Source organism: Theobroma umbraticum, unplaced genomic scaffold (genome assembly GCF_002168275.2).
Source record: "Theobroma umbraticum cultivar Fairchild unplaced genomic scaffold, ASM216827v3 scaffold_130.0, whole genome shotgun sequence".
In the NCBI taxonomy this organism is placed as follows: domain Eukaryota; kingdom Viridiplantae; phylum Streptophyta; class Magnoliopsida; order Malvales; family Malvaceae; genus Theobroma; species Theobroma umbraticum.
The window spans coordinates 3,474,265-3,499,798 of NW_018397264.1; the positions used below are offsets into that span (position 1 = coordinate 3,474,265).

The 25,534-nt window shown below is 32.8% G+C and overlaps 3 protein-coding genes across 3 annotated transcripts; 1 reads left to right on the top strand and 2 right to left on the bottom strand.

Annotated features, from left to right (window-relative positions):
- Positions 1-3,318: 3,318 nt before the first annotated feature.
- LOC110421409 (26S proteasome regulatory complex, non-ATPase subcomplex, Rpn2/Psmd1 subunit) lies at positions 3,319-9,944 on the bottom strand. The gene is made up of 13 exons (XM_021435008.2): positions 9,527-9,944; positions 8,838-8,907; positions 8,220-8,325; positions 7,913-8,024; positions 7,669-7,837; positions 7,010-7,485; positions 6,772-6,907; positions 6,432-6,680; positions 5,970-6,190; positions 5,599-5,857; positions 5,185-5,417; positions 4,557-5,076; positions 3,319-4,163 (listed from the first exon to the last, which is right to left on the bottom strand). The coding sequence occupies exons 1-13, from the start codon at positions 9,679-9,681 to the stop codon at positions 3,840-3,842; spliced, it is 3,030 nt and encodes a 1,009-aa protein (XP_021290683.1). The 5' UTR covers positions 9,682-9,944; the 3' UTR covers positions 3,319-3,839.
- A 2,787-nt stretch (positions 9,945-12,731) lies between these two features.
- On the top strand, positions 12,732-15,868 carry LOC110421981 (cytochrome b5). Its single transcript, XM_021435722.2, has 3 exons — positions 12,732-13,166; positions 15,278-15,344; positions 15,456-15,868. The coding sequence occupies exons 1-3, from the start codon at positions 13,080-13,082 to the stop codon at positions 15,704-15,706; spliced, it is 405 nt and encodes a 134-aa protein (XP_021291397.1). The 5' UTR covers positions 12,732-13,079; the 3' UTR covers positions 15,707-15,868.
- Positions 15,869-19,260: 3,392 nt separating this feature from the next.
- Positions 19,261-22,882, bottom strand: LOC110422159 (cyclin-dependent kinase inhibitor 5-like). The gene is made up of 3 exons (XM_021435952.2): positions 22,219-22,882; positions 19,916-20,119; positions 19,261-19,798 (listed from the first exon to the last, which is right to left on the bottom strand). The coding sequence occupies exons 1-3, from the start codon at positions 22,722-22,724 to the stop codon at positions 19,729-19,731; spliced, it is 780 nt and encodes a 259-aa protein (XP_021291627.1). The 5' UTR covers positions 22,725-22,882; the 3' UTR covers positions 19,261-19,728.
- Between the last annotated feature and the right edge of the window lie 2,652 nt (positions 22,883-25,534).

The following is a 25,534-nucleotide window of genomic DNA, read 5'->3' on the forward strand; positions in this document are numbered from 1 at the left end:
ACTAAAATTATTGCATTTTATTTGAGTACCAATTTAATTCAACTCGATTTAAGTATTAACACTTACAAAACAAGATCAAGCAGCGAAAATATGCAATTTAAAATTAATTAGAGCTTAAGGTGGTAGCTTTAAGACGATTGTCTATATATATTATAATATATCAATATATCACATCATCATCAATACTTACATGTATCGATCTTAACATAATTAAGGCATAATACTAAAAAAAATTCTTAAATTATTCAAAAAAATTTAAATAAATTTTTATTCTTTTATTTTTTTAATCAAGTCTATTTACTTTTATTTTAAATTAAATAAATTCTCATAATTAATGATTAATAAATTTTTATTAATTAAAATATCACTTGTAATTTTATATCCGCATGACATTGATATGGATAATAAAAATATTACATAATTATGTTATTATATTATATTAACATATCTTGTTATCATCAATTTTGATATATCAATATATCACATTATTATTAATTATTACATGTTAGCATATCATGTTAATACTATGTAGTATAAAATAATAAATAAAAATATAAAGATTTAATTAAACTTAATAACAATATAAAAACTTATTTGAATCTTTTAAAATAGTTTAGGAGTTTTCTTAAATATTATATCCATAATTAATATGTTTTTGTTTGTATTATTGCTTACAAGTTATAAAATATTTGCCACAACTTTCTTTTATTTTATATTTTTTCTTTTTTACAAACTTTTTGCTTCACATTAGTTTGATGTGATATGATTTTTTTTTTTTTGATAACGAAACAAAGAGCAACCTAAATTGAAACTTTATGTTATTAATTAATCAATAATCAGTTCAACATATGTCAAAGTTTTATATTCTGTTTATCGTTACAACACAGAGCCCAAGTCTAGCCTGAAACAAATGAGGCTTACAGGCCTGGGAGGTAGGCTTCGTGGCCCATAGCTACACGTTAACTTAAAGTCAAACAGAAGAGGGGACAAAAGTTTAATTGGCAAGTAACTCATAAAAACGATATTCTTCAACATCATGTTACCGAAGAACATAATCCTATTTCCGAGAATTGAACATATGTAGTGCGGTCCAAATATTAATTGATTGGTCCTAACTATAGATTTTCGGCTACTTACCCATCTTTTGCCTAATTTTTGTTTCTACATTAAGCTACTTATTATAGTTGAATTATATATTTATCCAACTCCTTTTTCTACCCCTTATCATCTCAAAATTTAGTTACCATTTCTTATCAAATAAAGTACATATTAGTATTATTGTCAAATATTATGTCTATGTGTATAAGAGAAAAAAAAATTGCTTCAAATTAGTTTAGGACCCGTTTAGTTTAAAAAGTACTTTACATTTTTCCATCTCTATTTTCAATATTGACATTAAGGAAAGATGGAGTCAGGTTATTCTAATGTTTTGTTGCAAAGCAAGTTTTGTTTAAAGCATGGGCTTGTATATGATGTTTGTTGAGATATAAATATAACTATTATATAATATTATTGAATCAAATGTTATTGTCTTGTTAATAAATAAATTTAAAAATTAAATATTATAAAAAATAAATATTTATAATGCTTAAAAATATTTATTTTAAAAAATTTATAAATTTTTTGTGTATACATATTTATGAGATAACACTCTATAATTAATTTTTAATAAATTAATTTATGAGACAATTTAATGTTAGGTACATTCAACATAGTCACTTAGAAAAATGTACAAGTATCAAGTTTGGGAAAGAATAAGAATAAGAAATACTTGTGGATTAATAAAATAAACGTTCCTATTCAAAAAATTAAAACTAAACACATAACTCTCGTAAATAACAAAATGATGAATAATTTTACTAATATTAGGTGAAAGAGTTATAACTTATATGTCAATAAATATAACAATTTACTTATTTTAAGTAAATAATAAATATTAAAAGTAACGCAGAGACTAAATAAAGAGAAGGTGGGAGTAGGTAAAATAATTATTGGGTTCCATAAAAAAACCTTATTAATTAAAAATAGAAATTCCAAAAAAAAAGGAAATTATAAATATAAAGTGAATTAAAAGAGAACAAAGGAACTAACTCATCTACCAATTTTAGGTAATTAATTATTGAGTAAGATATTAATTTGAACCAAAATGACGGAAAAAGACAAAAGTTAGAATTAACCGACCTACTCCAAGCCCTTTTTTTTTTTTTTTTCAATTATTACGTTGGAATTTAAAATTTTGTTGGCATTGGAGCACATGGATAAAGATGCAGCTTTATTAATTAATTAGATATGCTGGTACTATTAATTTATTGAATGGCAACACATATATATAAGGTGTGATATTTTCATATAAAAACAAATTACATTTATATTAAATACTTAAATTCCTCTTTTATAATAATGAATTAATTTATAATTAATTTCCAAACAATTTAGAGCATGTTCTTTTTCTTTAGAAGTAAAATCAAAGGGAGAGTTTAAACTTAAAGATTGATATTTTTTGAATATAAGATATAAAACACAATCAATTTATATCTCTATCACATAACACTTTAAATGAAACTTATCGTAATAATGAAATAATAATTATCTCCCCAATAGATAATTTAGTATAAAAAATCTCTTATCTTTCGAAATAGAAGTTCCATGGTGACAGGAACAAGGACAAATATTAGTTTTCCACACTTGTCCAATCACAAATACCCAAGGCTAACCTTTCGTACTGTCCTGGTCAATACATTTGATCGGTGATTAGCTTCAATTATTCATGTTCCTATGTATATTTACAAGGGTTCATATTCTTTAAACGACAATTTTTCCTTTGATTATTGAAAGGTTAGAAAAGTAAGCTAGCATGGCTCAAAATGATTTGAGAAAAATTATTTATTTGTCCCTGTCTGTGTACCACTATTATAACCTGAAAAATTAGGAGAGACCGTTAATTCAACGTTGGAAAATTAAAAGTTAAAATAAAGGTGAGGGTTCACATGATACAAGTGACACTTTTAACTCAAAACACGACGAGCAGCCTTTGTCATAGGAGCAAGTGGTTTTCCTTTATACTTGTTTTTCCACTTTATCGAAAGGGGATTGCTGGATGATAATGGTTAACACGTCTAGAAACCGGTATTCTATTGATGTACGAAAGTGCAAAACAGAAATAATGCGGAAATATTACGTGAATTTTGACTAATTCCAGATGGTCACATTCAGTTAACCTTATTGCCTGCGGAAATACCTGAGAAAAATGGTTGAACATGAATAACCTTTACCTGTAGAATAGAAACACACAATAAAAGGAAGCAATGCAAACACTCATGAAGGAAAATGGAAATCAAGATAAAACTTAAAACAATATCTCCTGGAGATAAGAATGTAACTAAATTGCTAGGAAGTTCCTGAACTGAGGTGGGGAATTGTGCCACCTTTCTCCTAGTTTTTCTCTTTAGTTTGGAGAGCTATAATGGAGCAATACACTGCCTGTGTCTGAAATTATCATTGGATCAGTTCAGTTCCAGAATCCAGCAAAACATTATCTCAGGCCGAGTACAAACTCAAGCAGGCATATTGTAGCTCCCACCTTGCCGTTCACTTCAAACATAAACTACATTACTGAATATCGAAAAGTTCATACGTCCCCTATATGCAAGCAGAGACCACAACAACAGCACGGCACCTTAGAAACCTATAGATGCATGCAAATCAGATTGAGGTCACCAATACCATGCAATAGTGCAGTAGGAACTGCCTCACCCCAATTCAACTCGTCCATCCAGAGCACCGTATTTCTCCATGTGAAAAGCATAAAATCATACTCATCCAAATGAAAGAAAACCAAATCATGATGTGTATTCAAAAGGCTGAGGGGGCTGGGGTTCATCATCAACGGCCATAGCTGATGAAGAACTCTGTTGTCCTGCTGCTGATCCACCAGCTGGAGATGCTGTGGATGCAGGTGCATCTGTTAGAGAGAGCACTTCAGGTTCATCAGGGCGCAGGTCTCTAAGAAGAACAAACCCGGATGGTGCCAACTTCACCGGCACATATCGGCTGTCTTCTAAAAACTTGATGAATTTCTCTTGAGCAGGAACCACTCTGGCTGGGTTGGTCAAAATCTCAAATGATGGCTCAGGCTCCGCTTTCTTCTCTGGAGGGTTATCAACCTGTCCAATAAAAAGAATCAATGACAGAAAGTAAATACAACATTTTTGCTTGATCATCACCTGACCTAATCTCAAACAACACAAACATGCATAAAAAATATTACACACACATGGCATTTGAACAGATCTTTTATCCTTACTTTTACGTTTAGAGTTCCAATGAAATTTAGTCCCCAATCCCAACAGAAACATCATGAGTTACAATAAATTCTTAAGATTCTTAATTTATATTTAAATGGTTAAGTTATTGACATTATGCCCAGTCACAAAGCCCCCATCAGACAAAAGCTTTAATTTTTATATTTTGAACAATAAAAGTAAAAGATTCAAGTAATGCTCAAATCCATCATGTGAACATAGCCACAAAATTAATGGTAACTTCATTAATCTTACCTGCATAGCCTCTCCATCCTTCTCACTAGACGATTTCCCTTTTCCGGTACTTGGTCCAGTAGATGAGGACTCTGCCCCAGATGATTTCTCAGCACTTGCCTTTTGTTCTGCCTCTTTCTTAGCCCTAGCTTTAGCCTTCGCTGAAGTTGACAGGACAGCAGTTGGAAGTTTAACAGCTGACGTAGTGGTGGGCACGGTAGTTGGTTTTGGATACTCAAAAAGTGAAGGTTTTGCATGTGATAAGAATTCAAATCTTGGAACTTTTAGGTCATAGTTCAGTCCAATAAAAGCTGTGGGTGAGAATGACAAGCTCACGAAATAGATGAGGGGATACCAATACCAAAACTGGCTAAAAACGGCAAGACCGACAACTGCAGTAACTTTGTCATGTTTTGTCTTGGAAAGCAATCTTATAGTCACATTCCTACCACCAGCATCAAGGATCCCAGAGGCCAAGATTGCTCCCATCTTGCTCATTGTGTCTTCATGCTTATCGAGTATTATTTTCTCCAACTGTCGCCTAGATTAAGGGACAAAAAAAGTTAGCTTAATAAATTAATATATATGTGGAATTGTTAAACACCCAAAGGAAAAGAAGAAAAGGCACAACATATAAATAATAGCATGCCTGAATGTTCCAACACGAGAATCACTCGCTCCATTGATCTGGACCATGACCATAGCCATCGCAATGAGGGCACCTTGACGAACAAAATCAACTACATCTGATGTTAAGGGTTCTAGTAATGATATGGCCTCACTCAATCCTGTGCCAGCACATGAAATGCCCACTGCAAGTGCCGCACCATATCGAACATGTGGATTGTAAGATTCAGATAGTAAGGAGACAATTCGAGGAGTCTGCAGTGTTGACCAGACAAAACAGTGAGAACTACAGAAATTCATAGCCCAATGACACAGACCCCAAAGGTACATTAAATTTAGAAAAAAAGGTTGCCAAAAAAATATAAACTAAACATCTCCCCCCCCCCAACACACACACACACTACAGAGAAAAATATGAGAAAGAAAAAGCATCTACCTGCTCTGGCTCCGAGTAAAGGACAAATCCCAGTGCTAAAACAGCAGTTCTCCTAACATCATCACTCACATCTGATACGGCAAAGTGCAGCAGCTGACGTATGGCCTTGTTGTTTGCAGTCCCCCTATAGGCCAATGCTAATGCATACATACCACCATAACGTAGTATAGGGTCTTGATCCCGAGTCATCTGCTCAATTAATGTATCTGCTTCTTCTTCCCTTCCATAAACTGTAAGAGCTATCCCTAAAGCTAAACCCCTGCAACATATGGGAACAACATAAAGGAGTAAAGACCACTAACAGAATAAAACTCAGTTAGTAAAGACCACTAACAAGATAAAACTCAGTTAAAAAGAAATTCCAAATTTACCTAATAATTTTCTCATGTTGTGTCTCATGTGCATAAGCAAGCATCTCACTTGCCTTCTCACTTGCAGTTCCAACCATAAGCAAACCCATACTGATGCCAGCAGCTTCACCAGCAACAGCACTGTCAGTATAAAGCACGCTTTTGATGTCATCATAGATTTCTTCATCAGCAGTTCCAAGAGCTGCCAAACCAAGACCTAAGCATGCACCATGTTGGATAACCTGCATACAAAGTTCCCAATACTTACATTACATTTAGTCAAGGGTACTGCTATTGTGTCTGAAAATTGGACAGTCCAACTGCTCGCAGAAGGTGCATGGAGGTAATAGATAACAAATTCATGGCCTCATGGGCATTTAATCGAATAGTCGGACAGTCAGCACTTTAGCATTTCTCTTTACTTAAAGCCCTGTCAGTTAGGTAAAAAAAGAGGACCTATCATAGGCCAAGAAAATCATATACCTCAACATTAGTACTGCGTAGGCTATCACGAAGGAATTGCTTAATGCCCTCACCATGGTTGGCATGAATGAGACCCAAAGCATAGAGTGCCCCACCTTCAGAGTATGGACTCCCACCACCACCAGCCCCACCTTGGGGCAGGTAAGGAGCCATCAGAGACCTGCCCTGTTGCAGATGTCCTCTATGAATAACACCAAGGCCAGCTGTTGCACTGAATTTGGCCCAATTGGTGGCTCTACTCAGCCAGTCCTGATGATAGCAAATGTAACAGTAAGAATAAACAGAATGTATATTTGTCCAAAAGAGTGATAGTAAAGATACAGCAAGACACATGTTTTACCAGATTGTCCCTCAGGAATGTATCCACAGTTGTTCCAGCATGCATTATAGCATTAGCATAAATTGTAGCACTATGACAGATGCTATTCCTCATTTCAACAGACTGCTTTATTGTCTTCAAAATTAATAGATCCGATCTAGACAAATCACAATCAATTAATAACTTGTATATATCAGAAAGAAACACAATAAGAATGTAATTCCACAATAAGATAGAACAAAAGAAATTGACATCGCACTTGTTATGACTGTATAAGAATTGTAGAGTCAACTGTATAGATGTCTCTCCAGACAAAATTCCTTTGATTTTTGTCAGCCTCTCAGCATACATAACTTCTTTGGGATCAGCCTCATGCACATTTGTCAAAGCAGCAGCAGATCCATCTGTCATCTGAATATCCTCTGGAGCTGTAGAATTTTCATTTTGAGCAGGAGTAGGATCGTTGGCTACCGGCTGCACTGATTCTGAAGGCAGAGATTTGGGAGCCGAAAGGCGATCTCTTACATTTAACAGAAAAGCCTGGTGCTCATTTTCCACAAGATCAAAGGTAACTTGAAAAGCCAAAAGAGCATCCTCCTTATTTTCTGAACGAAGAAGCTTTTCCAATATATTTGCAACACCTTCAGGTTCATCTAAGAACATGAGACACTGACAAATGCTCAAATAATCAGGAGAAGGCAACAGTTGGTATACTTTAACAAGAAGCCGAAGCACCTGCATGAACAAAAGGATAACCAACATCATGGGTCTTGCAGACTGTGCTAGGTTGCACCAAATTCCAGAAAAAGAGCAACTGGCAACAGATTCAAATTGTTCTAATAATAAATGTCAAACAACTAGGGGCTAGGCATACGTACAAACTACAGATCTTTATGAACTACAAAAAAATCATGCTACCTCTCGGCGAAATTCTCTGCGATAAACATATGAATGAGAGACATTGATGCAATATGCTAAAGTTCCATGAACATTATCACTCCTCGTTATTGCTTCCTCAAGTTTATCCAGTCTCCGGCACTCAATTGCAATTCCCATAGCTTGTTGGTATTTTTCATCCATGATACACCTGATTGAAAGAAAGTAAGATCCCTAGACTAACTCCAAAATACTTTCAGCAGGTAAGAAAGCAAATTCTACATACTTGTCCAGCATTCTCTCCACAATTGCCTCCAACCTAGGGTCAACCTTTGCTGCTTCATCGCTTGATTCTGCAGCCTTCGACCGAAGACTGGCATACTCATCAATTGCCTTGGCTGAAATTAAGCGCATATCCAGTCAACGATATCAAATTTAAAACACTTTATACACAACATAATCAACCATATATCAATGTTTAGGCTTGCCTAAACCCTCACTAGCATCTACTTTCACAGGGAGCAAACACAACCACAAACCACAGGTTAATAACATAATCATCAGAACATATAGCATATGATCAAAGTTCTTACCAAGGAGAGTATGAACATAATCAGAATCGTCAGAAACATCAAAAAGGGGACCAGCTCCAAGAGCATATGACAATGAATCATTAAGTTCACCCAAGTAATAAAAGACCTGAAAACAACAATATAGCCAATATAAGTAAAAGTCAACATAGTCAAAATTCAATAAAAGAGCAACTAGAAATAGGGCATCAACTTCTATTACTTCTCATTTACAAATTGTAAATGCAATCAAAACAATGTTCACAAACCAAACTGTGGCATCATTTTACATGATAAATGCATCCATTGAAGATTATAATATTATATTGTGTACACATATACATATATAAACAGTCTGAATAAATGATATTAGACCAGTTTTTTTCATTTGTCTTTCGGAATTGGACTATTCTTTTGGGGTCATTAAAATTTGCTAAATCAGCAGTGTTAATAAAGAATACTTGTCCAGCAAATGCAAAGATACAAAGTTGGAGATCATGGAGTTCAGATTATTTTGCTGTTTTGGAAAGAACTCATTAGTTCAATTTCCATAAAATGATTCAAACATGCATGTTGCATGCACTTGTTCACTAACATGTACATGCATACACTCATAGAGCAAGAGAGGCAGGAAAGGAGTACCTTTGAGACGAGCAATGCAGCAAGTTGTCTCTGATGCTGGCCAAATTCTTCATCTTCGTATAAACTTTCTCTGAAACACAAAGATAGCATCAGCATTCATATGCAGAACTCATGCAGTTCACTATTTTGAATTAGAATCATATAAGAATGGAACATATTGCGTCATATACATTTAAAATGACCTGAAGGTGGATGTATGCCCCCCAAACCAAAACAGACACCAAATTTTCAATTAGAACTTTCTAAGTGAACAAGCCATAACCCACATTGCAAAATAATTGCTTTCAATTCTGCATAATCTGAATCTTATAAAATTTGTGCAAAACATATATCTGACTAAAGCAATCAATTATCGGATATCCAGAAAAATTGCTGAAATTTTGTCGAATTGAAAATTCACCTTTCATCAGCTAAACCCTAATTTAAAAGGCAAACATAAAACATGGCCAAAACTTTCACAAACAAGAGAAAGAACCCAAGCTTACCAAGATTCCAAATGTACCCACTAAAGCTCCTGAATTCAACCTAAAATGTCACTCTTTTCTACCGTAACCACACCAAAACATCGAAAAGTGCTTTCTTGACTATGTTTCCCTCAATTTTCCCACCAACCAATCAGATCAAAACAACGAAACCCTAAACCCTAACCAAACAAAAAACAAAAAATCAACATAAAAAATTAGTATTACATGATAGGGACGCTGGTGGAGATCTCAGGCCAAAATTGGTCAACGAAGCTGATGAGATTAGAGAGAGCATGGAACTTCAATTGAGGATGGCTCTCATTAAGCATCGCCAGCAACCCTCCAGCCGAGCTCACCATCGTCGCCGCTGCTGCCGCCATTATTAATCTTCCCGAAAATAAAAACCCTACCTCTCTACTGTATTCTTGAGAGATTTCGTCAACAAAAAGAAGAAAAGAGAGGGGTAAAACAGAGATTTTACTTTCGATATTTTGTAGGTAAAAGATAACCGTCGACGATCCGGAGACGAACCCGGAGGAGGAACGACGACGGAGAAATAAAGAACAAAGAGGGAAGATATTCCGGTTGGTTTTTTGTTTGTTGGATTTAAGTTTGGGGAAAACGGGAAATTTTTTTAGTTGGTTTTATAGTGTGTTGTGAATCCTGATTGAAGATCGAATATACACTTATCTTGACGGAAAAGAAATCATTTTTGTTTTTTGTTTTTGGAACTTTTAAATTAGCCTTTAAACATTTTTAATTACACGATTAGGCAATTTTTATCCTCCTAATTTTACTTTCTTTTCTTTAATTAATTAACTTAAAGTATGTTAGGCTTTGTTAAGCAATGATTACAGTTTTTGAAGCCTATATAAATTTGAATGGTCATTTTTCCTTAAATATCTTCAGGTGTAGTGAATAATAAAATAAATTTGTTAATATTGATATTTTCTTTGTTTAATTTACATTTTAAATTAAATTACATAAACTTTTTAATAAATAGATTGTCTAAATTAGAAAAAATCAAAGTTTTAAAAATGACAATAATTTTTTTATTTGTTTAAATACTAATCCGACTCAACTCGATATAAATTTTAGCATTCACAAAATAAAATCAAACAGTAAAAATATGTCATTTTAGATTTTATTAGAGTTTAGACTATGATTTTAAAATTATTGCTTACATTTATCGGTCATAACATACTTAATAAGTTTAAAGTTGCCTTGTTTGTATAAGTTTTATAAAATATATGCTGGAATTTTCTCTCTTTTTTTTAATCTTGGAACGTTTTTATTCCAGGATTAGACCCTTGTGAATTTACTTTGTTCAATTTTATCCTCTTAATTTTACTTTTGTTCTTTAATTAATTAATTTAAAAGTACGTTAAAAGATAAAAAAGAATGCTAACAATGAATACATTTTTTTAGTTATATAAAAATTTTAATACCCTCTTCTTAAACATCCTCACATGTAGCAAATAATAAAAAGAAAAACTTTTTAATTATAATCTCTTTGTTTATTTAACGTAAATTTTAATAAATATATATTATAATAAAAATGAAATTCTAAATTAAAAATATTTATAATTTGATTATTACAATAATTATTGTATTTATTTGAGTACCAATTTGATTCAACTCAATCTAAGTTTTAACACTTACGAAACAAGATATGGAGCAAAAATATGTGATTTAAATTTGATTAGAATTTTAGGTGGTGGCTTTAAGACTGTTGCTTACATATATTATAATATATCAGTATATCATATCTTCATCAATATTTACATGTATTAATTTTAACATAATTAAAACATAATTTAAAAAAAAATAATTTTTTTAAAATTAAATAATTTTTTATTCTTTTATTAATTTTAATTAAATTCATATATTTTTATTTTAAATTAAATAATAACTAATAATTAATTAATTTTTATTAATTAAAATATCACTTATCATTTTACATACACATGACACTAATGTAGATAGTGAAAAAAATTTCATGACTATATTATTATGTCATATTAATATTCTATAACATTATCAATTATAATACATCAATATGTCACATTATCATTAATTATGACATATTAGCATATCAAGTCAATGTCATTCAGTATAAAATGATAAATGACATTTTAGTTAAATTAATTATTAATCATAAAAACTTATTTGACATACAATAAAAATATACAAGATTATTTGACTTAAAATAAAAAAATAAAATTTTGATTGAATATAACAAAAGTATAAAGACTTATTTAAATTTTGTTGAATAGTTTAGAAATTTTTGTATATATTATGTCCATAATTAATATGTTTTTGTTTGTATTGTTGCTTATAAGTTTATGAAATATTTGCTACAACTTTCTTTTATTTTTTTTCTTTTTTGCAAACTTTTTGCTTCAAATTAGTTTGATGTGATTTGATTTTTTTTTTGATAACGAAACAAAGAGCAACCTAAATTGAAACTTTATGTTATTAATTAATCAATAATCAATTCAAAATAAGTCAAAGTTTTGGATTTCTATTTATCGATTGAATACAAAGCCCAAGACTGGCCTGAAACAAATGAGGCTTTCAGGCCTGGGTGGTGGCCTTCCTGGCCCATATCTACACGTTAACCTAAAGCTAAACAAAAGAGGGGACAAAAGTTTAATTGGCAAGAAACTCTGAAAATGATATTCTTCAACACCATGTTACCTAAGAACATAACCATATCTCTGAGAATTAAACACGTGTAGTGCGGTCCAAATATTAATTGATTGGTCTTAACTATAGATTTTCGGCTATTTACCCTTCTTTTGCCTAATTTTTGTTTCTACATTAAGCTACTTATTATAGTTGAATTATACATTTATCCAACTTCTTTTTCTACCCCTTATCATCTCAAAATTTAGTTACCATTTCTTATCAAATAAAGCACATATTAGTATTATTATCAAATATTATGTCTACATGTATAAGAGAAAAAAAATTGCTTCAAATTAGTTCAAGACCCGTTTAGTTTATTATATCTATATGTGTAAAATAAACGTTCCTATTCAAAAATTAAAACCAAACACATAACTTAAAAAAAAAAAAACAAAATGATGAATAATTTTACTAATATTAGGTGAAAGAATTATAACTTATATGTCAATAAATATAACAATTTACTTATTTTAAGTAAACAATAAATATTAAAAATAACGATTAAACAGAGACTAAATAAAAGAGAAGGTGGGGAGTAGGTGAAAAAATTCTTGGGTTCCATAAAAACACCTTATTAATTAAAAATAGAAATCCAAAAACAAAAGAAATTATAAATAGAAAGTAAATTAAAAGAGAACAAAGGAACTAACTCATCTGCCAAACAATTCCCTCACGATATGAACAGCCTACCAAAGGCAGCCATCTAAATATCTAAAGTCCCACCCAACTACCTACCAAAACCAAACTCCATGGAAATGACTTCCCCCTCTCTCTCTCCTTCCACATTTATTGCACTTCTCTCTCTTTGGTCTTAACCAATTCAACTAAGCTATTAGTATTACTATACATGAAACAGTAGACAGCCTTCCTAGGTAGTTGGTTTGCCCACAGATAAATCTCTTTGCATCATCCCCTTTTCAACCCAAACAAAAAAGGAAGCCAGCTTTCTATCCCTCTTTCACAGTTCTTTACTTCTTTGTTTATTAGTATATATCTTGTCCTTTGCTTAAGTACAAACTTCAGTTATTGAGAGAGAGAGAGAGAGAGAGAGACAGATAAAGCTTAAACAGGAGCAAAGTAAAGCAAAATGGGTGGCGATGGAAAGTTGTTCACTTTGGCTCAAGTATCTGAGCACAACACCCCCAAAGACTGCTGGCTCATCATCAATGGCAAGGTCATCTTTTTTTGTTCTCCTTATTATGATGGCTTGATTTGTTTGTTTAATGTCAAAGTTGAGGACTTTGCATGTTTCTGACATGTTGGTACTTTCAAGCTTGCATTTTTTTATGTTTCATTTGCTGGTTTTTAATTGATGTATGAACTATGGACCCATTTAAGAATTGCAGTTTCTGAATATGGTTCAACTGATTAGTTGTTGGAATTTATGTCCTAGCGCTTGCTGTCTTATGGTGTCTTTTGTGTGTGTGTGTGTGTGTTTTTTTTGGAGTTTAATCTCCTGATCCATATGAGATTTAAATTGTTTTTCATGTGATTGAACTAAGCTGTTTTGTTTACATCTTTTAGCCCGCTTGAAACATTGATTTGCATGTTTGAAGTTATATGTATATTCATATTCAAATTAGATCCTTACTCTCATAAGTTATGATGCAAAGGGGTCACTGTTGTGCTTTATCTGTGGAGTGGTGGCAGTGATTATTTTGAGAAATTTTAGAATACCAAGGATTTGGATTGAAGTTTGATCAGTGTCCTTCTCTATCTATGGGACAGCAAGACTTGAAAACTTTTTGGAAGAGGACTTATAGTTGTTACTAACCTTCTTTTTTTGTCCTTGGATGGCTAATTTAATTCTCTGTTATCTTCAGTATAGATGGCCTAGGGTTGGTTGTAGATAACTTCTAGAGCTGACTAGGAAGAGCTATCAAACTTTTTAGGATTTATTTTTTAATGACTTATTTTAGGATTCATGATGAAGAAGTTACATCTTCTGTTAGTTGTCATAGCTCCACTATATTGTTCGCATAGTTTCTGAGGGGACTTATGAAATGCATACTCAGATCCACTGGAGGTCTATGTTAGGTTGGGTAGCTGATGAGAATTTTCAGTAAAAACCTACTGGAATCTTGAGTGCTTAAGCTCCTTGAAGTTATCTGATTAAATGGGAGACTTTTCTTCATTTTGGGATATGTTGCGTTTGTGATATTTTCGTTTTAATTTTCAAAGGATATAATTGGGCAAAACTTTTATAAATTTTCCTGGATAATTGGCCTTGTAGGTTGATTGAATAGGAAAACTCTGTTTCTATTTCCATTTTATTACATGTTGACCTTTTTACTTCTTCATATGCCTGGTGCTTTTGACTATACCCATATTCAGTACCCACGCCTCTCCCCCAAGAGTGAAAGGCTTGCCGTATTCTATTTATATGAAAATACAAGTTAAATGTCTAAAATTAAATGTGTTTATTTTTCCAGTCCTAGTTCTTTAATTACGAAACATACCAATCCAAAAGAAGCCTAATTTTAGAGTCCTTGCTGCTTTTGAACCAGCAATAAAATAAAGGGACTACTGTTAATAGGAGCCTCAAGATTTATCTTGTGATAATTGTTTAGATAATTCTAGTAATATTCATTGATTTTTGTTTATATTTGTGAAAAATTGGACTTCCTCTGAAAGCACGCGTCTACCCTAGCTCAACTATGTTCTTTTGCTGCTTCAGAAGGACCAAAGAATATACAAGTTGAAGTACTCTCTTATATCTCTTAGTAGCTTCATATTTAAACATTATAATATAAATAGAATAAAGAGCAGAATCAAGGTTAAATTGAAGCTTATTATATGATCAAATTAAAAAAACCAGTGAGAAATCAACAGGCTGGTATGCTGAGAGCTCTAGTTGCAGGAGAAATCATAAAAATTCACTCTTAACAATTTTCAAAAAAATAAAAGTTCAGTGTAAAAACCCATAAGTCTGTGCTGGTGATTTTGCTTTTATGGTTGTTCTCTCTTTTGTATTGGGGTCACTCCATGATTTCTTCAATGGCTTTGTTACTTCATGCAAACTTCTCTGTATTTGCTTCAATGATTGTGAACTTGAGCAGGAATTTATCAATGTTATTAGAAACAAGACTGTTTATATGCTGCTATCAAAGATAAATTTAATCACAGAAGTGACAACCTTCCATACTTGTGTCTTTCTGAACATTCCCATCGTAATTTGTTAATGATAGATTGCAGGTTATGTTTTCGAAAATTTTGAAGAGCACAATTTCTACAAATTATGTAATTCTTACTTCATTTTGGTGCCTGTCTCATTTTTTGAAACAGGTTTATGATGTGACAAAATTTTTGGAAGACCACCCTGGTGGTGATGAAGTTCTATTATCAGCGACAGGTACAAACTTGGAGTCTAATTTTTATCAGACTTTCTTTGTAGTTTCTTTTCTTCTTCTTAACATGTATACTACCAAGAACTTGACATGGTGTTAATATGTATATTATGCAGGGAAGGATGCCACTGATGATTTTGAGGACGTGGGCCATAGTGATAGTGCCAGAGACATGATGGATCAATACTATGTTGGAGAGATTGATGTCTCAACTATCCCCAAGAAGACCACGTATAAGCCTCCTAAGCAGCCTCACTATAATCAGGACAAGACATCTGAGTTCATCATCAAGCTCCTTCAATTCTTAGTTCCCCTTGCCATCTTAGGTTTGGCCGTTGGTATCCGCATCTATACCAAATCATCTTAAAAGTCCAGATTGTGTTCTGATGACAGCAAACTTGTGGTTTCATTTATGCTAATCATTGAAGACTGTTTGTCCTCTCCCTATGTTGTTGTTACTGTTGTTGCAACTGGTAGTGTAGTGGAATCTATGATTGCTAAGATAATTCAACACTTTACTTTTATTGAATGCAGAACTGAAAAAAAGTATAATTGGAGATCATGAGAAGCCTCGAGTAACCTTAATCGGTGTGCGGGTAACATGATCTTAACATCAAGGTGTATGAAAACCTGCATTTCTGTTACCCTGATTTTGAAGCAACATGGTCACAGTAGATAAGATTTGTAGGGTATGACTTGTTGAACTTAATGAACTTACTGCTTCTGAGGGATCTTCCACTATAAGCCTCTTTGCAAATATAGGATCATGGAGTGCTTAGTTGCATTGCCTTGTCGTCTACAATAGGTATGAATGAGGGTCCATAAAAAACAGACTGCTGGCTTCTATGGTGATTCTCAATCTCTAACACATAGCTAGTATGATTGTCATTGCCCCTTTTCTGGGGGTAAAAGAAAGAGAAAAAGTTATATCCTCTTTTGAAAAACCAGGCAAAATAAACCAACTGTGTCTCTCATCCAGGGGTGGACATTGTAGGTCTAAAACTCACTCACCAGAAGAGACAGAGAAAGGGAAAAGTTAAGCCTTGTCGTTAATCTAGGACAAAAAAAGATGGTAAGAGTAATGAGTCCCTCTAGGTTTTTTGTCACGTCATTAGAATTATTAGACAGCTATGCTGGAGAAAAGTTGAAACCGGACCAAAGAAAAACGATAGTCGGAAGCCTACTTAGGGGCTGAGGGTGGTTTTCGGCCCCATGACATGCTAGACTCAAGACCTTTTTGGACAAATAGAAAGGGCCCCAGCCACAGTCAAAAAACCCATGGACCATGCAAATGCTTGCTCGGCTTCAGCGCTGTCATACAATTATTATAAATGCCACGTTCAATCATCTAATATAAGAAATCAACATTTTAGGTAGACAAAGGTAATTCTTATTAATATTAATTTTTTAAGTTAATTGTGTGTCTCTTGTGTAGCACTGAGTTTAATATTAGTAACAAGTAAAAGACAGATAGATGTGGGGAAGGGGGATTCAAATTCAAATTGAGGAATGGATTTCGTCTGTTTCTGTAAATATGCTGATTGACAGAGAGCTTTTTCACTTGAATGTGGTCTTGGGGGGAAAACAGGGATCTAAAGATTCCGAACCCAAGAATATGCTAAGGGGGGCAGCTTAATGCTTTTGTTGCCTAGTGATCCAAGTATCTAACCATTGTTGCAAGGCTTAAAAACTTTTGTGTATTTGTGGGGCTTCCCCCCAAAAATTCCATTACACAAAGAAAAATCGAAGCAAACTAGCCTGGAATTTGAGACTTAGAGATTGTTCAAATGCCCTTGAGAAAATATTCTTCTTTGATGGAAAACTGTAAAACATGTTCAAATCAGTTTCCAGACAGATTTTCACTCTGATAAAACTGTTTTCACTTTTGACCACACCAAGGGCATATTGTTTCAAGGGGAGTTCCAACATTCTAAATTATTGAATCTGATAACAGAAGACATGAAGATGCATAGAAGCCAAAGGAATAGCCTTGAGCTGCTTTATTTTCTCTCCTTTCAACATTGCAATTAGTTCTGTCAAATTGGCCTTCTTTTATCTTTGTAACTTTCAGCAGATCACCCCCATATCTTCACATTCTCAACTTCATCCATTAAAAAATTTTTCTTCTTTTTCTGCTCTGTTGGAATAAAATCAGAAAGGGATCCTTTGAAAGAATCTTGGCCCTGCCCGAGGTATGGTAATGATCCAAAGAAGCTCACTAGAAGACAAGTTCAAGGCAAATGGGATCAAAATTAATCCAAGTATGTGTGATCAGTTTGCCAATAGCTAAACAGATCTCATTCTCTCTCATTTCCCCCTCCCAAACCCTGTATTAAATTCACCTTCTTTCTTTTCTTTTTTTTTGTTATCTTAATTTTATCTGCATCAGATAGATGTCATAATGAGTGCAGAAAGTTTTTGAGGACCACTTTTTGTGGAAATGGCAGGGTTCCAATTGCACATGCAATATCTTTGTATAAAATTGGGCAGAGGCTTCATGAAAGCTACTTTCAATTCCCTTGTAAGCCCAAAGGGACAGTGCTCAGTTTTTGGGTACTGTTTAACAGTTGGCCGTAGCGTGCAAGTGTCCAAAAACAAAATGAGTCACCCCGAGGCCTCTCCCAAGAACAGTAAAGATCCAAAATCCTTCACAAAATAGGTCAACTTGTCTCTCCCCGTTCAGCCAGAAGCATCACCGCCACAACTTCTTTTTACTTGCTTTCGAAGATTCAAAAGGGCCAGCAGAGGTGGGGGCCATTGTGAGGGTTATGGAAGTACCATTTCTACCCTTGTCTGCAGGAACTTTGAGGGCGCCCTTTTCCCCATTTTCCCTAGTGTGACCTCATTGAATTTGGATTCGGTCAAAGGCATATCAACATGTGGGAGGCAGTTCCCTTGTAATGGTCTTCCACTGGTAAAACAGACAATCAATGGCCAGTAGAAAGTTTTGATGAAAACCCCTACTCACAGATTTTGAAACACAATGAAAAAACAAAAGTTTCGTTGGAAATTGAAGATTCCTCAGTTTCATCCAATGGCAATAGAGCAACACCCACCTCCACTATAACCACCAGGCTCCATCATTTTTCCAATCAAAACTCCTTATCATTAGTGGGGTGAAACTAGATTCCATCAGATAACATGCGATGAGGAAAGACTTGCACCATTTTGGACTGAAAGGGAGGAGCTTTCACATTGCTTAATCCGACAACTAGCTGGGGCATCTGGCATTCCAATTTGTGAAAATTATCTAGCAGAGAAGAAGAAAAGAGAAAGGAAAGCTACTTCTCTACCAAACTTATGTATTACAGGCATGTCAAATTAAATACCAAAGGCAAGAAAATGTGAAGTTCCTAGTTTTGTCATGAAAGACAGTGGCTGTTTTTCCCCCATCAAGTGCATTTTCCCTTGAAGCCGGAAATATTTAATGTTTGCCAGGTGCATTCTGCAAAGTGCAGAGCCATTATAAAATGGCTTTCCACTAAGTATGGAAAAGCATAGCAATTAAGAAAAAAAGAGTATTTGGTACCCCATTCAATCATGTAATCCTAATCCTCCATTTCAGCATCTTTAACCCTAAAATGGTTTACATTTCTTCCACAGAAGTGAGTTGCAGAGAAGTTAAAAAGTGCAGTGTGGACATGATAGGGAATACAAGATTCTTCCAATAGATTGCCACCTAGAAAAGCCACCCCACCACTATCTCCAAAAACCACCAACCATCTTCACATGAGGTTAAAAGCACAGCAGTCGGTCATGACTCAAATGAAATAATATCGTCTCGGATCATAGTGATGGACCGCATTATTATCATCTTTAAGTTCATGAACTGATAAAAGTTCCATTGTCTCACATGGAGATAAAAAAGGCCAAAATTTAACTGTGAGGATCATAATAGATGATAGAGGAAAAGACAAAATATAAGAGGAGGAAAGGGATCATGTTTATTCCATAAGAGTTTTTCAAAGTTCCATCAGTACAAGTATAGACAAACAAAGGGAGGAAAATACAGTACCAAAGAAAAAAGAAAACAAAATCTAGTAAATTCTGTACCAGATCAACTGACCTAATTGACTGACCCTGAAGTCCCTAAACTCTAGCCTACTCATCCTTTCCCTTCCCTTCTCAGATGATCTGTTAGACAAAGGACTTTGATTTGTATTTGTTGTGTAACTCGTTACCTCTGTTATGTTACAGACCATTAGTCTACACAATTCTTTTAACAGTCCTACTTCTTTCTTTACAAGTAAAATAAGGGTGATGGAAAATGGAAATAACACCACCACCTTTACAACTAAAGGCTAATTCCTGCTAGCTGAAAAAACCTAACTTTAAAGATCAACTGAGAATTTGGCAGGAAAATAAGTCCTGATGGAACACTAATATCGTCTAGGGGTCCACTTTCTCCCATTCATAACGTCCTGGGAGTGGCTTATCATTCACTGGATCAAAGTTGTACCTGCAAATAACCCCACATCTTCCATCAGATTCTAACCCCAATAATACACCAAGGAGCAATGCAAAAATTTCAAACAACCAGAAACGTGAGAAGCAGGGTGAAATAAATGTAGTATACTTCTCAATGAATTGTCTTTGCTGCTCTTCTTCTGCAACGGCAAAGAACTCATCCATTTCTTGAGCAGTTGGGATGTGCCGCCGCGTTGAATTCTGTACTCTTTGGTTAGTCTCTGCTGAGCTGGTAGGCCTAGTAGTAGAACCAGGGGTTCTTATACTCTCTGGGTCCCTTATCAAGCTGCAAGGAGTTGATTCCCTAGCGCTCCTGCACAGAACAATAGCCATTAGTTAATGAAAAGTAACAAAATCTAAAGACAAACACTCAATTCTAGGAATCCGGTAAAAACATTAACTATTCTTTTCCCTGCTTTACTTTACATCAACCCCCCAAACATTACATGGAGAACCAGAACGTACCAATCATTTGAAGAATAACAACTGAAAGTGCTAAAAGCATAAGGGTTTCTCAGTGTACAATAAAAAAGAAGCGACTCTTTTGATCAACGTTCAAGCAAAAAGGCTCTGCAATTCTGGGGGGAAATAAATGATGGATAAAAGCCAATGTTTCCATTTTGTTTTTGATCCTGCTTCCACGTTGACATGCTTCAATCACCAATATTTCAGCAGAAAAGATTCCATAAATCCAAAGAGTTTAACATACACGTTAAAATCACAAAAAGCTGTTCTACAATAATTTCTGCAAGGACAAACTGAGATGACAGAGACCTTTTTCTCCCTTAATTCTTTTCTCTTTTTTCTTTTTCGCCCGGGGGTGGGGGGTTGTTAATGAACAGAGATGAAATTCATCACAGAAATTTGGCTTAACCAAGCAGATAGTAAAAAAAAAAAAACAGGAACAAAAATCAGACAGTACCAAGCAAAGAGTAATAAAGTATATATATAAATCAATAAAGCCATATTTTCTGATTATTAGAATCTCCTGGAAATCAGATTTTCATCCAGTAACTAAATAATCTCAAAGCATGGAATCAGAAAGCAAATTAGAACCGTGTCTTCCAAAGAGATAAGCTCAAGCAGCATAATAATCCCCAAGAAAAAGAAAACAAACACAAAATGGTTGTGTAATTTTTAATCTTGAAACAGTCACAGTATCCACCACAATGAAAACAACAAAATGTTTTGTTTCTTTCCATTAGAATAATGTAGCAGCATACAAACCTAAAAGTCCCTAAACAAAAGAACCTACTGTAGGATATATTTTATTTAGATGACCAAATAATTAGACAAACCCAAGTTTTAGAAGCATAAGAAGTCACCAAATTTAAAAGAAAAAAGCATAAGCAAAAATCAATTATATTAACAAAACAAAAAAGTTATGAATGACAAGGGAAGGGCTGGTAATAATATCGTTTAATGTCAGAAACAATGGTTTCTGTCATAATACAGCTGCTTGCTACCACCAAAAAGAAAAGATCAAAATTCAGAAGTAACAAAACTGTAAGAATCAATAATCGCCACCTTTGCTTGTGACAAAAAAAAGGACATCAGCTGACTGATTTAATTTCTCTGCAGGGAAAGACTACAGGAATAGATGAAGAGATAAAATTGCAACGTTTCGAACAAAAAAAGCACCTCTCAGCAATTGATTCACGAGAATTTCATAACATAAAGATAATTCTAAAACTTTCCCAGCACAAAAGCACTGCAGAAACTTTCCTAGCAGAAAAACACTGCAACGACTGAGAAAATTTAGAACCCAAAGGAGAAAATGGGTTTTCTTAATTGTGAAAGTTCAATCAGCCTCATTAAAAAAAAAAAAGAAAAGAAAAACCATAGCATAACTCTATTTCAAGCGGGGAAGTAATCCCTTCTTTCAACCCAAAGGAAATGTAGAAATCATGTAAAAATATGAGGGAGACAGAGGAATCAAGGGTGGTTATTCTTTTTTCCTGTTTTGGCTAGTGAATCAAAGTGCTCAAGACATTAAGAAAAAAAGATGCATGATTTAATAAAAATACATAAAATATATACCCAAATATTTAACACTTCCTCAAGATACCCAAAAAGACTCTGGAGCTCAGTTTAAGTAAAGGTAAAAAGAACAGAAAAAAGTTGCAATTTTTCAATGTATTTCATATCAAAATTTTCTATTATCTCCAAATAAAATATCAACAACCACAATAATTTTTCTTTAGAAAAAAAAAAAACATCTTGTGTCCCATATATTAAAAAGAACAAGAGAGGAGGGAAAAAGATTTAAATCAGATTTTAAAAGAAAAAAAAAACCCAAAATATAATCAATTAAAATTAAAGCTCCAATCCACAAAAAGAATCCAAATAACCCCTAAGACGAACTTCGACTACAAAAAAAAAAAGATTTTTTTAAAGAAAAGAAAAACCAACCTTTCCCTGGCTTCAATGTCCAAAACATTTTCGCCAAAGGAAGCTTCAACACCACCAAAATCCTTGCTCTCATTATTATTATTGTTACTACAATTATTAGTATTATCATTTCCATTATTCTCTTGCACAATTTCTTCCCTTCCAATTTCACCCTCCTTTTTCTTTTCCGCGACCGAACCCGACCCGCTACCCACACGAACTCGAGAATTAGAATTCGGGTTAGGGTTTTGAACACAGCTCTCCTTCTTACTCCCCTGTTGCTGTTGCTGCTGCTTCTGCCTCTTCGAATCATGGTGGTGTACCATAATCGGCGGCTTCTCTAACCGCCGACTCCGCAGCTGGAGATACGAGCCGTCTCCGGTAACCGGAGCCGGAGAAGTCGAGGACTTCTGTAGCCGTTGAAGGGCGAGGGTTTTGGCTCGGGTTCGAACCCCGAGGGAAGATTGCGAGACTTCCATTACGGCAACTTCCCCTGCCGTTTTGGCCTTCCTAATGTACTTACCCATTTGCGTTCGAACTTGTAAGGGTTTTGGGTTTTGGAAGAAAGAAGCTTAAGCTCTCATGAGAGAGAGAGACAGAGAGAGGGAAATGAGAGGAAAAGAAAGAAAAGGAAAGGGGAAAAAAGGGCGAAATCGGGTTAGCAGTTGTTTGTTAAAGAGAGCGAGAGAGAGAGAGAGAAAGAAAGTAAAAAAAGGTAGGGTTGGGGATGGTGGGAAGGTTTTCAGGTGGCTAGGATTATTTACTGCTTCGCTGTACTTTCAATTTCTCTTTTCATATATATCGTGATATTTCTACATTTTTTGTATTACTACAACTTACAAAATCATTTTCTTTTTCTTTTTAAATTATAAGATGGATCCTTTTTACTACCTTAATTATATATTTAATAAAAAAACATGATTTTTTTTCATAAAATTATACAATAAATATTTCTTATTGAATTAATTATATATTTAATAAATAAAAATATAAATATTTAATTAAAAATTATTATGTCAAAGAATCCGTAAATCTTTACCTATTTGTTAGTTTTCATCAAAATCATATTTTATTGTATAAACTCGGTAATAATTTAAATTTACTTAATCTACTTCTATATATGAAAAATATTCACAACCTCTTTCCATTTAAATCATTGAATTTCAACCACATAATTTTTAATCTCACATTTTAAAAACGAAAATCAAATATTAACACATGGATAATAGTGTCGATAATTATTTTTAAATGTATCTTTATCATTTTTTTTCTAAGATTTACATTACATTTTAGAATTTGAGAAACATTATATTTTTTATACCAACAAAATAAAGTTTGTAAATAATCATAAATAAAAATAATATAATGAAAATATTAAAAAGAGAATTATTGTATTAAGAAATTGTGTATATATGTGATAAAAAGTAAATGATATATATAAAGTTAATTTTATTCATAATCTAATTTTAATTAGTTAAAAATATTATAATTTAAGTAATTAGTTAACCAACCGTTGTAATCTAATAATATTAGATTTCAACTATATTATTGAATTATTGAATTTGTATAATTATCTTAATAAAAAAATTAAAAAAAAAAAAACATTGGAAGCAAGGTATTGTGCACAAGCCAAAATACTTAAAGTTATTATATTAATATGAACTCCAAATTTGATATATAGCTTAAAGTTATGTAAGATTGGAACTTAAATCCAATCTTATGCGAGTTTAAATTTTGAAAATAGAGTGTAACTAAATCTATAAATCACAGGTCTATATTCTACGTTCTTAACTATAAAAACATACGTGATAAGTTATTAAAGACCCCATGTTTTATATATAAAAAATCCATCCCATTATTAATGTGAGATTCATGATATTTTACCTCACTTAATTGTGTAATGTCTCCATTACACTAACTCTTTATCTATAAAAAAAAAAGACTCTTACATTAATCTAGATCTATCTCGACTCTTATATCTTTCATGAGGCCTTACATCAATAAAAATTTAAATATATTTTGATACCATTGATCTTAGATCGGAACTTAAGCTCAATTATATATATTGATAAAAGAAATGCTTTAATTTCGTAAAGTAACTCACAAAACCATAATTAATTTTATTTTTTCATTGAATATTTATATTTATAAGATTGTTATGTCTTTATTTGAGGATTAATAAGAAAAGTAATAAATAATATAATTATTAAATGAACATGTGTCAATTATATAAATTCATTTTTAAAGTTTAAAAATTCTATCCAAAGTGTATGAGTTACAACTTTTTATTAAAGTTTATGTCTGTTTTGGTATTTTTATATAAAATAATTATTAATTTTATAGTGAAAATTCTAGTAATTCAAAATTTACATTTGCACCAAACTTAATTTAGGACCTAAATCTCATTATCTCACGAGATGGGTGAACGACAACCAGTCAGTCATTGGATACCTTCTCTAAGTGGCCACGTGGAAAGTGCATTTCCAGTTTCAATTTTTTTTCCCAAATATCTAATGTATTCCACATATTTTTCTTCACTTACGATAAGACCAAACAGACCCACGACCGTAAGAGAGGAGCGTGCTTCCACGCGTATGATGGCATTCTTTACCAAGTCCAGAATCATGACAGGTATCAAATGGGGGCATGGAAAGCGTGTGAACAGTGTCTAAAAAAGTCTTTTTGTTTTATAATTGTTAGATCGATATACATATTATGTATTAAAATTTTATTTTTAAGTGTGAAGTATCATATCCTAAAATATAATAAAAATTTTTAAAAATTAATTATAAAATAAAAAATAAAAAATATTATAATGTTTAACAGAATCGAAGATTATAAGATATAAATTGAAAAGATGATTTTTTTAATTTAAATTTTTAATATATTTTTAATAATATAATTTTTAAATAAAATATTTTTTATATTAATTTATTAATTAAAAGATAAAAAAAATTATCATGTTAAAATTAAAATAAAATTTATTTATTTTGTTTAAAATCTAAAGATTGAGACTCATAAAATATAATTTTTTATGTTTCAACTCAAAAAAAATAAAAAATAAAATTTTTAATAATTAACTAGAATTAAACTTATAAAAATATGTATTGATTGTATCGTATAATATCATAAGATACGTATCATGTATCATATGATATATTTTTAATAATTGATCAAATATGATTCAATTATAAATATGTATCGTTTTTTATTAGTATCATACGATAAGTATTGCTTATCATACAATAATGAAAACTATATTTTATCCTTTAATTTTTAGATCAATCTCTTTTTCTTTATTCTCTTTAATTTTCATTTTTACACTTATGAGTAGGGT

What these genes read in the sequence shown, in the direction of transcription:
- LOC110421409 (XM_021435008.2), bottom strand. Translation starts at nt 9,681, where the DNA reads ATGGCGGCAGCAGCGGCGACGATGGTGAGCTCGGCTGGAGGGTTGCTG. An exon ending in TTATGTTCATACTCTCCTTG is followed by an intron (nt 8,025 to 8,219) that starts GTAAGAACTTTG and finishes GCTTAATTTCAG; the next exon opens with CCAAGGCAATTGATGAGTAT. An exon ending in GCAGAGAATTTCGCCGAGAG is followed by an intron (nt 7,486 to 7,668) that starts GTAGCATGATTT and finishes TTGTTCATGCAG; the next exon opens with GTGCTTCGGCTTCTTGTTAA.
- LOC110421981 (XM_021435722.2), top strand. Translation starts at nt 13,080, where the DNA reads ATGGGTGGCGATGGAAAGTTGTTCACTTTGGCTCAAGTATCTGAGCAC. An exon ending in GGCTCATCATCAATGGCAAG is followed by an intron (nt 13,167 to 15,277) that starts GTCATCTTTTTT and finishes TTTTTGAAACAG; the next exon opens with GTTTATGATGTGACAAAATT. An exon ending in AGTTCTATTATCAGCGACAG is followed by an intron (nt 15,345 to 15,455) that starts GTACAAACTTGG and finishes TATATTATGCAG; the next exon opens with GGAAGGATGCCACTGATGAT.
- LOC110422159 (XM_021435952.2), bottom strand. Translation starts at nt 22,724, where the DNA reads ATGGGTAAGTACATTAGGAAGGCCAAAACGGCAGGGGAAGTTGCCGTA. An exon ending in GACATTGAAGCCAGGGAAAG is followed by an intron (nt 20,120 to 22,218) that starts GTTGGTTTTTCT and finishes TGTTCTGTGCAG; the next exon opens with GAGCGCTAGGGAATCAACTC. An exon ending in CAAAGACAATTCATTGAGAA is followed by an intron (nt 19,799 to 19,915) that starts GTATACTACATT and finishes GGTTATTTGCAG; the next exon opens with GTACAACTTTGATCCAGTGA.